At 35.4% G+C, this 17,096-nt stretch overlaps 1 protein-coding gene across 2 annotated transcripts in view; it reads right to left on the bottom strand.

Moving 5' to 3' along the window:
• Nucleotides 1–17,096, bottom strand: part of LOC149789080 (protein DENND6A-like) — a 108,633-nt gene that overhangs the window by 20,284 nt on the left and 71,253 nt on the right. For both annotated transcript variants that reach the window (XM_089975264.1, XM_089975262.1), the window contains 4 exons: nt 13,460–13,554; nt 8,872–8,940; nt 5,088–5,152; nt 3,929–4,018 (listed from right to left, as the gene is read on the bottom strand). In XM_089975264.1, the coding sequence (XP_089831390.1) occupies nt 3,929–4,018; nt 5,088–5,152; nt 8,872–8,940; nt 13,460–13,554 (319 nt within the window). The remainder of the gene's footprint in view (nt 1–3,928; nt 4,019–5,087; nt 5,153–8,871; nt 8,941–13,459; nt 13,555–17,096) is intronic.

A 17,096-nucleotide genomic window follows, 5' to 3' on the forward strand; every position in this document is an offset into this window, starting at 1 on the left:
TACATAGTCACACAAAATGGCAGATTACGTTGATTTTTCACTGCAATTTTCTGCGGAGTTTTTTGAACAATTAGATGACAAGGAGTTAAAAGAAATAATAGCAGCGACTGAAGCAGATGAAAATGGATTTGACTATAATGTGATGTATGTTACAAATGCTGAAAATTAAACAGAACAACAGAGATTGCTAAATTCCCTCCCACAGCACTCCATGACCTCAGTCACCCTAGCCATACACATAAACAACAATAATAGCATGGGAACTGGGCCAGTCAGTTTTGAGGCTGCTGAGGGATATAAACCAAGATACGAGAAATTATCTCAGGAAGACTTAAAAGCTATTGAAATAAATCAACACTCAGACACTACTAAATGAAACACAAAATGGGGTATTGGCATTTTCAATGGTAATTTTTCTTGTTTTTTATTTTAATTTTGTTTGCTTATTTTAAAAACGTGAAATGTGTGTGGATGTTGGTGGTTTGTTGAATATGACCACTTACACAAAAATAAAAACAAAAATTTATGAGACCATTATTCAAAGACTGAATAAAGTTTTAAAAAAGGTAAAACTACCATCTCCACCAATGTGACTTAACACCATTGAAAAATGTATATAATAATGAATAAAGGTGATTGTTTTGCTAATTTCAGTTATTCTGGATGTAGTCATTAATTCCTTCCAGCACTCCAGCACTCAATTATGCAACCAAACAGAATATACGGCCAGTTTTGCGAGCAACTCTACATTTAACAACTGCACATTTAATTTCAGAATAGATAACTGAAAGGGTCTTGTTAAGTATTAACGCTGATGAAAAAGATATAAAATGTTATTCCTGTATAGGACATACTATAATAAAAAAAAGAATGTTATTTTTTCTATGAAAAGAAATGTGCTGACATAATGGGTAGCCATTGCCTAAAATGTAAAGTATGAAGTTGCCAATTAAATGTAACAGTGACAGCAGTTACATTTCATTGGACATTATATCACTGAACGGGTCTTCACAAATATTAATGCTGTTGAGAATGATAAAAAATGTTATTCCTGTATACAGTTTAATTGTTACCTTTATGTTAGTAAGGGATAGCATCATCTTGTTCATATTTACATGTTGTTCATTGATAAAATCCATTATGATTTAAGGTTTGTTTGAAAATTTAATCTAGCACACTTGTTCATTCCGTATCAGCTGTTATTATGTACAGTCATGGTCATCTGACATAGCAGATGGGACTGACTAAAACTGAACAAGAATGTTGTAAATAAACTAAATGTGTTGAAACTACTGGTAGCCATTGCCTAATATGTAAAGTATGAAGTTTCTGAATAAATGTAACTGTGACAGTAGTCAAAATGTTCATGTGATTCTATAAAGGTTATGTATTATGGGGCAATGTGAAGAAAGAATGGAAGGAAAGTACAAGCTACTTAAATTGAAATGCATTGTTGATGGAATAAGTTGATTTGATGAAGGATGAAATTTGAATTATAAGGATTAAATGATCATGGTTGGGTATTTATCGATGTGTAAATTTTACCTAATCACTCACAAAGTTAACATAAAGTCCTTTGGACTTTATTTACTTTGTGAGTGATTAGGTAAAATTTACACATTGATAAATACCCAAACATGATCATTTAACCCTATACAAGTATGTCTAGTCCAATAGTCACAAAAAGTCACAGCCACAAATTTAGAAATCATGCCTGGAGTTTCTCATAATGACTGCAAAGGGTCTAGGGTCAAAAAGATCATAATTTTCTCAGTTACCAATGTTAGCAGAGGGGTCAAGGCCAAGAAAATACAAAACCTTTCCAAGATTATGGCTGTATTTCAAATGAAGTCACTGAAGAATAAAAATGAATATTTTGTGCTGTATATATTTTATGACTATTGGGCCTTTATTCTTTTCTCTTTTTTTTATAGACTGAGGCTGTTATAATGGAGACCATCCACGGGAGTTATTACAGGGCTTGAATTTTAATATGACTGAGGTTGTTGTAACAAGGAATTTCAAAGGAGGTTAAAATGGGGCCTGCTTTTGTTATGAATGAGGTTGTTATAAATAAGAATGTCCAAGGAGGTTAATATAGGGCCTAGTTTTTATGTCTGAAGTTTCTAAAATAGGTCCCATCCAATGGGGTTATTACTGGACCTGGTTTTTGTTATGTCTGAGGTTGCTGTAACAGCTCCCATCCAAGAAGGTTGCGACTAGATCTGGTTTTTGTTATGTCTGAGGTTGATATATTACAGGTCTGATCCAAGGAGGTTACTACTGGACCTGGGTTTTTTTTATGACAGAGGTTGTCATAACAGGGAATGTCTTAGGAATTTAATGATTTTTTATTTGACTGTGGTTGTTACAACAGGACCATCTAAGGGGGTTACAAATAAGCCTGAATTTTGTTATGGTCGAGATTGTTATTAAAGGGAATGTCTAAGAAGGTTAGTACAGAGTGAGACTTTTATGACTGAGGTTAATATAACAGAGGGATGTCATATGGGTCACTACAGGGGTTTGGTTTTTGTTATGACTGAGGTTGTTAGAAGAAGGACTATTATGTGAACTTACTGTGAGGCCTGGATTTTGTTATGAATGAGCTTGTTAGAAGAAGGACTGTTATGTGAAGTTACTGTGAGGCCTGGATTTTATTAAGAATGAGCTTGTTAGAAGGACTGTTATGTGAAGTTACTGTGAGGCCTGGATTTTGTTATGAATGAGCTTGTTAGAAGACGTTCTGTTATGTGAAGTTACTGTGATGCCTGGATTTTGTTATGATTGACAATGTCCTAGGGGGTTACTAAGGTAGTTTATTGGCCTTGTTGTAACTAGGTTGTCAAATTGCACTCCAAACTATCAGGAAATTGATTAACATGTCACTCTAGAACTTTCCAAGTCTTGTCGAAGAAAATTAAAATTGTAATACCCATTCAAAAAGGTACAGGATTTGTTTTGAAGATGGATTTTGTCAGCTCTCTGACAAGATGTACTACAACAATATTTATTACATCTGACCATAGCTAACTGGTCACAGATGACTGATTATTTTATGAGGTATGTAGCCAATATATAAATAGTGAGAAAAAAAAGAAGTATTTTGTTTCAGCTGAAGCTGTCTTGCCAGGATATCCCCGGTTCAGATTTTGATAGTGAATACCTATAAGGGAATTTTTCTAAAAATAACGAACCATGCAGCATGCAATTTGTAATCATTTTAATGTTTATTCTTGGAAAGATTATGCATAAGACGTAAGCATATTTTGCTGATCTTACCATTAAAGTACATTAATTTTGCAAAACATTAACATTTATGATCTGTGAGAAGCAGAACTGGCTGTCTGTGCCCTATAGTAACAACTAAACCATGATCACTACCTGGATCAATAAACACAACCATTTTTTCACACACCTGTTTTATCAACCTATTAGGGTGAATTTGTTTTACGTGTTTACAAATAAGCTTCCTGTTTACTCACTGCATAAAATTTTAGTCATGCTGATTTTGAAAACAAGGTATCCCTAGAGAGCTTTATGAAATGTTCCAGAAAGGACTTTGCAAGCAACGATGTTAATAATGCTTGTTCAGAAGAATCGATCATAAATTTGAACACATAAATGTATGAATAACAATTCTTGACTTTCCAAAAAGGTGGAGCTAGCTGACTGCATGAAAAAGGAGTTTTAAACAGCTGCAGAGAAACAAGAACAACAACAACTACTAATCATTTGCAAAAAAGGTGAAAATGTTTCAAGTCTCTCTAAAAGCAGCAGAGGGAGAAGTGACTTGCTCCTGTTTTGAGGAGAAAGGATGGTCTCTGTTATAAGCAGATTTACAACACTACAATACTGCCATGAGTTAGATGTAGGAAATAAAATTGGGACATCATCTGTGTCCATGTAAAAGTTTTATTTATCTTACCAGTGGTATCATAAAGCTGTGCGTCAGTTCTAGAAAATATCGCCTCATGATGGCATTTTGAGCTTCTACAGGCCGTTTACTCTGAATTCCCTGCAAAGATTGGGATCTATAAAACATAATGACATATCTTTGGGAACATTCTTGTCTACTTCTGATGTGAATCAAATATCTTTGACTCTGAAAGAGACAGATGTAATTGCAGTGATGCTTCCCCACTTGATAGGTTTTTAAAGGACAAACATTTGGCTAGATGTGTAAAGAATGAATTCCCACAGAATGTTAGGTTTTGAAAATAATTCTTGATCATGTTTCAACAATTAATGAAATGCATGCATTAATTTTAATGATACCCCTTTAACACTGTCATGAAGAAACTGAAGAAATCATTTGGTATTAATAACACACATGAAACTGAAGGCAGTTCACAACTGCCGTTATTTACATCCAAGGTTCCTTCTAGCAAGTGATGAAAAGCAGAGGACTCGTTTGATTTTAATCAAGAATGATTTTGTAACCAGTCTTTACTGATACAAATGGTTTATAAAAACCATTAAACAGACCCTAGTTCTTTGCCTGCCAATTGATTTTAAGTAATGATGGCACCTTGTTTGATCTCGATCATTACATAAATTTTAATGTCTAGGTTAAAAGATTGGATAAATTCTCTTTGTGTCCACTGAGTGATTTTATTTTCTAAATTATGGAGTATTGTCAAAAAAAAATCATATTATAAGCAACTGTTAGACCAGATTCTATACTGAACAATATTAACTTTAAATGACAATAATAATTTTAAAACTAATTTTAACAGATTTAAAAAACCCAAATAAAACAAAACAAAACAAAACTGAATGAATGTACCAAAGCCAGATTAAGTTCCTGAGCATTATCAAACTCTTATGTATGGTTCGTACTCATATGATAATTTCATGCCTATATTCTAAGTTACTGTCCAAAATCTGAAGTCATCAAATATTCATGCACTGATGTACATCTACAAAAATCTGACACTGCATTTTCAAATAATGCATTCACATATCAAACTAATAATAAAGAAAAGATAGAAATTTGGATAAAGATTACTGCAATGTTGTGTGATGCAAAACTGTCAGAAATGAATTGGGTGAGGAAAGCAAGAAAAAGATCTCTCTTCTCTTACCTTGATGAGTCTCTTAAGTATTGATTTGTCTTTGACAAGAAATGGCTTATACCTCGTGTAGACACCTGAAAAAAGGTGAAATAATGACACTAATACACAGATCTAACCAGTGTATACAACAATACCCTTAAAATTCCACAAAGCACTATTGTTAAAATGTTGGTCAAGTGAAAGAAGCATCCATTCTTAAACTGTCAGATATGTTACGGAAGCCACCCTACTTAAACGGTCAGCCATGTGACAGAAGCCACCCTTCTTAAACTGCCAGCCATGTGACAGAATCCACCCATCTTAAACTGTCAGTCATCTGATGGAATCCACCCTTCTTAAACTGGTAGTCATATAATAGAGCCACCCATTTTAAACTATCAGCCTTGTGATAGATGCTATCCTTCTTAAACTGCCAGCCATGTGACAGAAGACACCCATCTTAAACTGGCAGCCATGTGATAGAAAAATAATTGCTGAGTGAGGAAAACATCTACAAAATTTATGGATGTGTCTATTTGAAGGATATTTCAAATGGGAGGTTGAGCTGTTGTTGCATTCAACCAAAACAGTAGCTTTCAGCTGAAGATAACATGAAAGGCAATTAAATACATGTTATATAGTGAAAATGACCTTTGATTACCCATGCTACAGAGTTGGTTGAAGCTAACCAGCCCAGACTTCAGGACATAATGCTTCACACATAGGCAGTCTGATATAGGTCTCTTAGGACTTTCATGATTAACTGAAAGCTGATGGTACACCTGATGGTATACCAATAAAGCAGCTGAACGTTATTTACAATCTGAAATTGCTTTGAATGTAATATCAAGTCATCATCAGAGTTTTATTTTAAATTATACTGCTGACGAATGAAGTGGGGTTGTTTTAAAACTAATCATTCAATATTTATTTTAAGAAAACATAAAAAGGACTCAAAATATTTTTTTCCTGCTTTTTCTTATTGGAATAATTTTAGGTTACTGCATTTGTATGGGAAAACATGAACGAGTTTTTGGATGGAATACTGCACGACCTTGAGACTGAAGTATATCCTTCCGACAAAACGAGTTCATATTTTTCCATACAAATGCAGTAACCTTTTAATGCTCATTTTTTATTCTACCTAAGGATTAATTAATTATATAAACAAAATACACTACAATAAACAACATAAATGAATGTATGTCACGTGCCAAACTAAATACACAAGTGCATATTCATCATTACACAAATCAACATTATTACTGCGCACATAACTCCGCCCAGATAAAATTGAACACGCTCGACATAACTTTCGAAAGAAAATGGTGTGTCTAGTTAAAAATGAAATTTGGAGTCATATTGTGAATGAATGTGCATTGCAACAACTTTTCCATTTGCTCTGGAATGAATAGATTTTGGTATTTTTCTCGATTCTAGGAAATTTCATGATTATGGACTGGATTTGTATGTGACAATTCCACATGAAATACATCAGATTGAAGAAGCTAGGGAGAAGCGTGTTGACATCTGCAAATGTGTTTCTGTTTCTGTCATTAAATATCTGAAATCATAATGTGAGAAAAATATGAAGTCTTTCAACTGCAATTATGAAAAAGATGCTATAGAATTTAATGCTTATTTCACTTTGAGTGCAGTAAGGAGGATGCAATTGCACTTATCATCGAAATTACAGCACAATTTCAAAATGTCTAATCTAGATTGAAAACCTATGACATGGCTCATGTAATTCGGATTTGCAGAATTAAGAAAATATTTTTGGAGGAAATTCAGGATGTAAAACTGTAAGTATATTTTATTTTGCCATTCTTATCACCAGCTAAAGAAGAGTGTATATGACTTGTCATTTGTATGTTATTTGTAAGGACCTTATCTTGTGTCTGTTATATACTAGCTAGCCTAAATCCGAAACATTGTATCAACGCGGAATGTGCCAAAGCAGCTGGTATGTGGCAGTCCATGAAACATGTTTTAGTTCATTCAGAAACAAATTTAAACAACCACAATGTAAAGAGCATCTTACGTGAGTGTACATGATTTGTGTACAAATCAAAAGTGCTGGCGTCTGCATCCATTGTTTGTTTACAATAGAAAGTAGTTCCTTTATGCACGTGAACGCTATATGTGTATTGTCGCCCGGGTTCAATATCGGGTAATATTGTACGATTCTGACAATGTAAAGTTAACAGGAAAAAAATGAGCATATAATAGTACCTATTTATGCTTTATCACATTTGTTTTATCTAAAGTATGTTTCTGTTCCAGCAATATACTTCCATGACCTCATCATACTGAGAACCTGATAATGATCTGCAGGTGTGTTACTGCACACTCTATAGTTACTCTTTTTCAAAGGAGGGTCTTGCACATTCACAGGGGGTGAATTTCATTGATTAAGACACCATCATTTAATGTCCCCCTGGGACTGATGATACACTAAATGCCATCACATTCTCCCAACTGAACGTAAGATGCCTGACACCCGAGGCATATGTAACATGGCATTCTTACTAAATTTATATATACTGATTGTTGTTGTTGTTCTAGGGTTTAACGCCATTTTTCAGCACAAGATATACATTATTTTATGTGGAGTGCTGTTGTTGTTGGGTTTAATGCCATTTTTCAGCACATGATAGGCTATACATGGCGGCCAGTATAACTGGTGGAGGAAGAACACTGGAAAACCCTGGGAAGAACCACTGACCCACGAGAAGCTACTGGCAGGCTTTCCCACGTAACCATGCTAGCCGAGCCTTGGATTCGAACCCACGCAGACAGAGGTGAGATGGCAGTGATCCTGAACAGTGAGCGCTTTAGACCACTCGGCCACTCAGGGCCCCTATATATATTGAAATGTTACACTTGTTTACCCCTTATTGGAGCTTGGACATGAGATCTCTGGCACTACAGGCCTGTGTAACATGACATTCATACTATATGCATATTGAAGTGTTATACTTTATTTTACCCCTTACTGGAGCTTAAACATGAGATCTCTGGCACTACAGGCCTGTGTAACATGGCACTCATACTAAATCTATATATATTGAAGTGTTATACTTTATTTTTACCCCTTACTGGAGTTTAAACATGAGATCTCTGGCACTACAGGCCTGTGTAACATGGCACTCGTACTAAATCTATATATATTGATGTGTTATACTTTATTTTACCCCTTACTGGAGTTTAAACATGAGATCTCTGGCACTACAGGCCTGTGTAACATGACATTCATACTATATGCATATTGAAGTGTTATACTTTATTTTACCCCTTACTGGAGCTTAAACATGAGATCTCTGGCACTACAGGCCTGTGTAACATGGCACTCATACTAAATCTATATATATTGAAGTATTATACTTTATTTTACCCCTTATTGGAGTTTAAACATGAGATCTCTGGCACTACAGACCTGTGTAACATGGCACTCATACTAAATCTATATATATTGAAGTGTTATACTTTATTTTTACCCCTTATTGGAGCTTAAACATGAGATCTCTGGCACTACAGGCCTGTGTAACATGGCACTCATACTAAATCTATATATATTGAAGTATTATACTTTATTTTACCCCTTATTGGAGTTTAAACATGAGATCTCTGGCACTACAGGCCTGTGTAACATGGCATTCTGATTCAATTTAGATATATAAAAATACTATGCTTTTTACCCCTTCTTTCTGGAGCTTGAACATGAGATCTCTGGCACTAAAGGCCTATGTAAAAATGGTTCTTTGCTACATTAGAAAGTTTGAAACTTTATAGTATTTAGTATAAGGCTTACCTGGCTTGGAATCTAAAGTTTTTAATGCACTTGATTTCTTTATTTTATTGAAACTTTTTGATGCTCCAGCTGAAAAGAAAATTGAAAAAGGTACAAGTACAAAAGCTTTAGAAAGATTATAAAATATTAAAGCAGTATGGCCTAAATGTAATATGACACCTTATGAGAATACACACAAATGGGGTGAAATCTGTATAAGTACATGTATCATGATCACACATGTGAACAAAATTAGAAAATGTATTAAGTACCCTGATACCATTTCATTATGGGCACTGACCTATGTCCCCTGATACCATTTCATAATGGTCACTGACCTATGTCCCCTGATACCATTTCATTATGGGCACTGACCTATGTCCCCTGATAACATTTCATAATGGTCACTGACTTATGTTCTCTGATACCATTTCATATTGGTCACTGACCTATATTCCCTGATACCATTTCACTATGGGCACTGACCTATGTTCCCTGATACAATTTCATTATGGGCACTGACCTATGTTTCCCGATACCATTTCATATTTGAATATGACCTATGTCCCCTCCCGATACCATTTCATATTTGAATATGACCTATGTCCCCTAATACCATTTCATTGTGGGCACTGACCTATGTTCCCTGAGACCATTTCATAATGGCCACTGATCTATGTCCCCTGATACCATTTCATTATTAGCAGTGACCTATGTTAACTGATACCATTCCATGATGGACAATGACCTACATCCCAGGGCCCTGAATGGCTGAGTGGTCTAAAGCGCTCTCCATTATGGATCACTGCCATCTCACCTCTATCTGTGTGGGTTCGAGTCTCGGATTCAGCCAATGTGGGTATGTGAGAAAGCTTGCCAGTAGCTCCTCGAGGGTCGTTGGTTCTTTCCGGGGATTTCCCAGGTTCTTCCTCCACCATTAATACTGGCCGCCATGTATAGCCTATCGTGTGCTGAAAAATGGCATTAAACCATACAACAACAACAACCTACATCGCCTGATACCATTTCATAATGGACATTAACCTATATCCCTTGATATAATTTTATTACAGGCACTGACCTATTATCAGAGATTACCATGCATACTTGTCAGCACTCCACATGGGGCCCCGAGTGGCCGAGTGGTCTAAAGAGCTCTCCGTTACGGATCACTGCCATCTCACCTCTGTCTGATTGGGTTTGAGTCTAGGATTCAGTCAATGTGGGTATGTGAGAAAGCTTGCCAATAGCTTCTCATAGGTCGGTGGTTCTTCCCTGGTTCTTCCTCCACCATTAATACTGGCTGCCATGCATAGCCTATCATGTGCTGAAAAATGGCATTAAACCCAACAACAACAGCACTCCACATAATATAATGGCAAAATATTTTATGTTGACATTTACCAGATGTGAATTAATTTTAATTTTTAGCATATACTGAAATGTATTTGATAAAAACCTGAAAATTGTTGAAATTATGATGACAGCCCAGTAGACTTAATTTCCGATATATATTGGCATATTACAAGGGCATGATGCCTTAAACCTTCACCAGCAACAGTACTGATTGGAAGTCCACAGGTACTGGCACATAATATGGTTTGACTAACATATGCTAAATATATATCCAACTCTTCCACATATTGCATGTTGGGGGTGGGTGGGTCTATTTCCCATATGGCTAGTTTTAATAGGTACTTCTGAGCTCAAGTACTTACCGTATTCTGTTAAATTTCAACTATACTATTACCATAGTTAAATGCTACCATGTTAGAGAAGCATCAAACAATTAGTCTAATTTTCCTCAAATGTTAGTGTTATTTACATGTACATTTTCACTTTAAAGGCATACATATTGATGCAACGTACACAAATGTTTTCTACATACTGTTCACCAACAAATCCTCTGATAACTAGAAAGGTACACAAGATATTTTGGGGACTTTCTAAATTAAGGCTGTTTCTCTTAGAAAATGGTAGGGGATTCTCAAGTTTGGGGAGTTAAAGGTCCTGGACTCTTAATAAAGGAATTCTGCTCAGAGCCCTGTTTTATAGTGATTTGCTATCATTTTGTACAAACTATTAAGGCCTTCATACCAAAATGCTTTCTTTGAAATTTAGTAACATTCTACTAAACAGTTCTGAGAAGCAGTTGAAAGGTTTATTTAATTTTTGTTGTTGTTGTTGTTGCTCTAAGGTTTAATGCCATTTTTCTGCATAAGTTAGGCTATACATGGCAACCAGTACAAATGGTGGAGGAAGAACCCAGAAAAACCCCAGAAAGAACCACCGACCCACAAGAAGCTAATGGCAAGCTTTCTCACATACCCACATTGGCCAAACCAGAGACTCGAACCCACACAGACAGAGGTGAAATGCCAGTGATCCATAATGGTGAGTGCTTTAGACCAATTGGCCACTTGGGTTCTAACTTTTGTAATGGCAGAAATATCTGATGGCAGACTGGAATCATATGTACAAATCAGAAAGGCTTTTATACTTGATACTTTCTGACAACTTTGATAAAATTCTGTTGTGCCAATTTGAAAGCCCTCAATATCAGAATGCATTCTCTCAAACATGACAAAATTCTGTTGTGCAGGTCATCAGAATAAGCCATTAAATGGTCTTTCTGTTTTGAGCAATACCTGCCACACTTGATGGCAGATCAGCATCATTTCTAAGCAATAGTCCCTTCAAGGGACTGACAGAATTGCCAGGAATTTACAATAGATCATCTCTGATATTCTTCAGTTCCTCAGTGATAACAAGAATTTCAAATTGGCTGCTGTGGTGGACATAATGGATGAAAGATTGTCAAAATTTTCATTTGGGACAATGGGTGTGTGTGATTTAGATTTTTAATGTAGCTTTAACAATTTTAGTCCAACTCAGTCACATTATCCTGATACCAGGCCATCCAGTCCTGACACTAACCTCTTAATGTTGAGTGCCATACGAGGCAGCATCTAATACCATTTTTATAAGTCTTTGGTATGACTCAACTGGGGTTTGAATCCATGACTTCCTGCATCTGAGGTGGATGCTCTAATCATTTAGGCCACTGAAGCAGTCCATTTAGGACAAAGCAGACACCACTGAAAGTCTTTTGGTCAAAACTCCATGTCAATCATCCATTCAAAGGGGTGTAGTGACAACAAGATTTTCATGACAGCTGTCATAGCAGCCATACTGGATGAATAATTGTCACCATTTTCCATTTAGGACCAATAAGGTATCAAAATAAATCTATCAGTGAAAACCCTTTGTTGATACAGCCATCCGTCTTGAAGTAGAGATAAAAATATTTATAAGATTACCATCACGGTGCCCATACTGAGGGTCGTCATTGTCATTTAAGAACAGCTGGACACAATAAGAACTCTTCTGACAAAACCCCCATGTCACAATGACTTTCTCTTTTATGATGAGTAGCTAAAATTTCACGATGGCCCATATTGGACATAGAATGGACACAATGGCCATCATATTGGATATCAAAATGGATATGATGGCCATCATACTGGACATCAGACTGAACACAATGGCCATCATACTATACATCAGAATGGACACAATGGCTATCATATTGAACATCATACTGGATACAATGACCATCATACTGGATATCAGAATGGACATGATGGACACCAGAATGGACATGATGGATATCAGAATGGACACATTGGCCATTATACTATACATCAGAATGGACACAATGGCCATCATACTGAACATCATACTGGATATCAGAATGGACACAATGGCCATCATACTGAACATCAGAATGGACACAATGGCCATCATACTGAACATTAGAATGGACACAATGGCCATCATACTGAATATCAGAATGGACACAATGGCCATCATAATGAACATCAGAATAGACACAATGGCTATCATACTAACATCAGAATGGACACAATGGCCATCATACTGAACATCAGAATGGACACAGTGGCCATCATTCTGGACATCAGAATAGATACAACGGTCCATATTGGACATCAGATCAGCAGAACTTACTTCAAGATCAACAAAACAATATAAAATCTATTAGAGAAAATCCACAATGGCATGAAAATTGATTCAGGAGATGTAGTAATAACAAGATTTTCAAAGTGAACACTGTGGCAGTCATATCAGACCCCAGATCAACACTATATTTAGGATTAAGTAGACATAATTAGAAGCATTTTAGTTAAAACCCCATGTCACAATGACTTTCCATTCAAGATGAGTAGCCAGAAAAAGATTTTCTATATGGCTTCTGTGGCAGCCATACTGGATGTTAGATTGGCACAATTTTCATGAGACCATGAGATGTGTGTACAGAAATATCAAGGCAATTTTCTAAGTGGTTTAAAAGAGTAGTGATAAAAAAATTTAAATAGAAAGGCAGAGATTCAGACAATGGAACATCCCTTAAGCTCTTCTAGTCCATGATTAGTAAGCTAAAACTGTGAAAGACCTTTATGCAAGGTTTGCATGAAAATGGTTTCAGTTTTGTGAAGTTGCAGATAGCAGTTGTTGACAGATACATGGTGCATGACACATGACAGATGTGGGATCAAACATTAAGCTAAAATGATGAAAAAACTCTTACCATCGCCTAACATTTCACCTATCCTGATAATGTGAGGCCAATGCTGCAGTGTTTTGGCAAAAAATGGATTTGTAACTCCAAGAATCACTGGTGGACTGGAATACAAAATGCAAGAATGGAAAAGGGAATTATGTATATACCATGATTTAATTGATGTTTCTGAATGGCTTTGCAATACCTGCTTGCATATCACGTTTACATCAAGAATAAGAAATATTAGTGTATATTCAGTTGAAATAAGTCTATTATTATAACAAAAAGAGCCTTTTAATAATTAATCTAACTTTTAAATGAAGATACTAAATTAAGATATTAAATGAAGATATTAAATGCTTTGAAGTTTGTAGCTTTCTTACTACATACATTACATATACTTCTCACAAAATTTTTAGCCCCCCTCTGGGAAGGCCACCCGTATATTAAGGACATTTTCCTGGTGTAGATGGGGTGGCTGTATAAGAGGGGGGACCACTGTGTGTGTGTATGTATGTATATATGTGTGTATATATATATATATATATATATATATATATATATATATGTATGTATTTATATATATATATGTATTTATATATATATATATATATATATATATATATATATATATATATATATATATATATATATATATATATATAAAGTATTAAGAAACAACAAAATGAATCATATTACATGTGTAAAGTATAATAAATATACTGGTTTACCATGCTATTTATTTCCAGAATGAATATTCAAATGAAATGGCTATTAACAAAAAAGTAATGCAGAATGAACACAAATGAAATTATCAACACATCTGGAAGGAACGAGGAGCACAAATGCAAAATGCTGAAAAATAATGACAAGCAAAATGGAACAAAATACAAATATATTTAAGGAATAAAACTATTTTTTTTCTTCAAACCTGCAGCTAAATTTCCATGATCAAAAGCCATTTCGCATGATAATCTGTGATTATGTTCTTTGTATTGATAGACAAGATTTTACCCCTTACAGGCTGTGCTATTATTTTTGTTCTACCACCATGGACAACTTCAGCACTTATGGTTGTATATAAAGACTCTTGGTTTTTGCTCACATAAATATACACTCATCTCTCCTACACTTTAACTATGACAGAGACAAGTCTATGGTCAACAAAGGGTATAACTCTTGTGAAAAAGGGAGTAAAATTATTTATTAACATGCATTCTAAGTCTCCAAGCAGTTCACTTAAAGCTGCATTTACAAATTTTCTGTCATAAACTGTGTGTGGCTGTAAGTAAAATAGAAACAATAAACTTCACAAAATTCAAGGGAAGAAAAACATTTGTTGATCTGCACGTCTATAAATAATGACTAGCATAAACCAGGTTTTATGACAATCCAACAAAACCTGCTGTACTAACTCAGCTAAAGAAATAATGTCATATACTGCATTAACTCATTCAGCCCCAGACCCGTTATCAGTATCACTGCTGCTATGCCCCAGCAGCGCTAAGCTGTGTCTAGCTGCGTGTGCCCCAGAGTTTTTACCTGTTTGAAAAATTTTGTAAACATCGTGCACATGCATTCACTCTTACCTTAATTTCTCTGCTTATATCCAATTAAAATCCAAGAAAGTTTCACCATTTATTGCAAATAAATTTGTCTAGACAGTGATGTATTTTTTTTCCCTATTTGTCCAAGTCTTTCACGACTTATTTATACAGAATTTACAAAATTATGTGCAACGTTTATCCGCAAGAACTCGATCATCATCGCTGTCAGCATCCTCATCTTCGGACGATTCAATCTCAGAAACTTATATGTCCGAATCGAAATCTCACAAAATATCCAACTGCCGAACATATCTTTCCTCAGCTTGCTCAGTATTTTCAAGATCAAACCCGAGAAACTCCTCATTTTTGCTCTCATCAAAAATCACTCTTACGTCCGCCATCATTTACGATTTTTCATGACCAGAACACGTGGAGTTAAACCGCTTTCAAAACAGGAGCCCTTAGCTTCTGAACAATTCAAATTTCCGCAAATGAAAGTAAAATCATTTCTGATTGGTTTAATAGTTGTTAGTTCTTGGAATAAACCCATTTCTAACCAATCAGAGACGTTGAATCTAACACACATTCATCACGCTTGGAGACGGGATCGGCCATTGAATGCAGTAAAAAAATCACGACTACAGGCGGGATCGGCCATTGAATGCAGAAACCGGATCACGCCTACAGACGGGATCGGGGCTTAAAGGGTTAAGCTACAAGACCAATAAACTAAAGCAGAAAGGTGATGAACATATTTTAGGGTTGTTCCAGTAAAACATACATGGGATTCAGGGAATGCACATTTAATGTAGGGTACTCACAGATGCAGTTTAGAATTTTCTTGTCATTTTTGTATGACCTCTGTGAAATCAAAGTACCCTGACATAATTTTTTTTAATAAAAAAAAATGCCTTTTCTGGGTACCATGTATGTACAGCCCTAATCAAGTTTCATAATAATCCATCAAATATTGTGGGACTATTTGCACCAATCAGATTTTCCCACAATGCATGAAGCTACTAGACAAACATGATAATAAATTTAACAAAAATTGAAGAGCAAATTCATTTGTTTCCATGTGCATCTTCAGGTGATGACAATAATATTTAAAAAATGTCATGGCAACCCATCATAAACTTAGACAAACTGCACTAATGGCATTATCATACAATGCATTAAGCTAGGCTTCTGGAAAATGGGCAAGAACTCTAACAAAAATCACTGCACAGTGATTTGTCAATAGTATCTTCAGTTGATGACTATCATGTTTACCAAGTTTATGGAAATCCATTAATAACTGGGGGACAAGTTGTGTAATTGAGATTGTGATATACACAAGTTTATGGAAATCCATTAATAACTGGGGGACAAGTTGTGTAAATGAGATTGTGATATACACAAGTTTATGGAAATCCATTAATAACTGGGGGACAAGTTGTGTAAATGAGATTGTGATATACACAAGTTTATGGAAATCCATTAATAACTGGGGGAAAGCTGTGTAAATGAGACTGTGATATACTCTGCCTTAAGCTACAAGACAACAGTGGAAGCAACATGATTTAACGATATGTCCAACTGCAAGTCCTAACCATAATGTTTACATGGTTTCATGGTAATCCATCAACAAGAGGTCCAAGAGGTCTGGTATCACTCACTTGCTTAAATAAATTAACAGCTGACCATTTCACTAAAAAGGCTTGTGTAATAAGAACACTTACTAGGGAAATTATCTCCCAACTTTAAACTAAAGATAAAGGCAAAGATAATATAGACAAAATTAATATTTCAAGCACAGGCTAATCACTTACTCTGACTCAAAATCCCCTTGTCCAATTGTTTTACTATTAATTTGATCTTTCCCTCAACCCCAAATCAAATGGTCAGTCCCTTATACTTCATGAGACTCAACATCTATTCACAATCTGCTGTAAAATTAACACGATTTCCAATTTCACAGCATACTAATCAGGTTTGAAATCATGAATAACTAGCATACATTTCTGCTCTTGAGATCTGTGACTGTAGCTGCCTAAAGTATGTGATCTCATCATGATCTGTTCTAAAGAGGGGTCCTGGAGCAGTTTTATTTCCTAAACACTGCAATAATCTCCATG

This window comes from Sinohyriopsis cumingii, chromosome 11, assembly GCF_028554795.1.
Source record: "Sinohyriopsis cumingii isolate HCF-2022 chromosome 11, ASM2855479v2, whole genome shotgun sequence".
Classification (NCBI taxonomy): Eukaryota; Metazoa; Mollusca; class Bivalvia; order Unionida; family Unionidae; genus Sinohyriopsis; species Sinohyriopsis cumingii.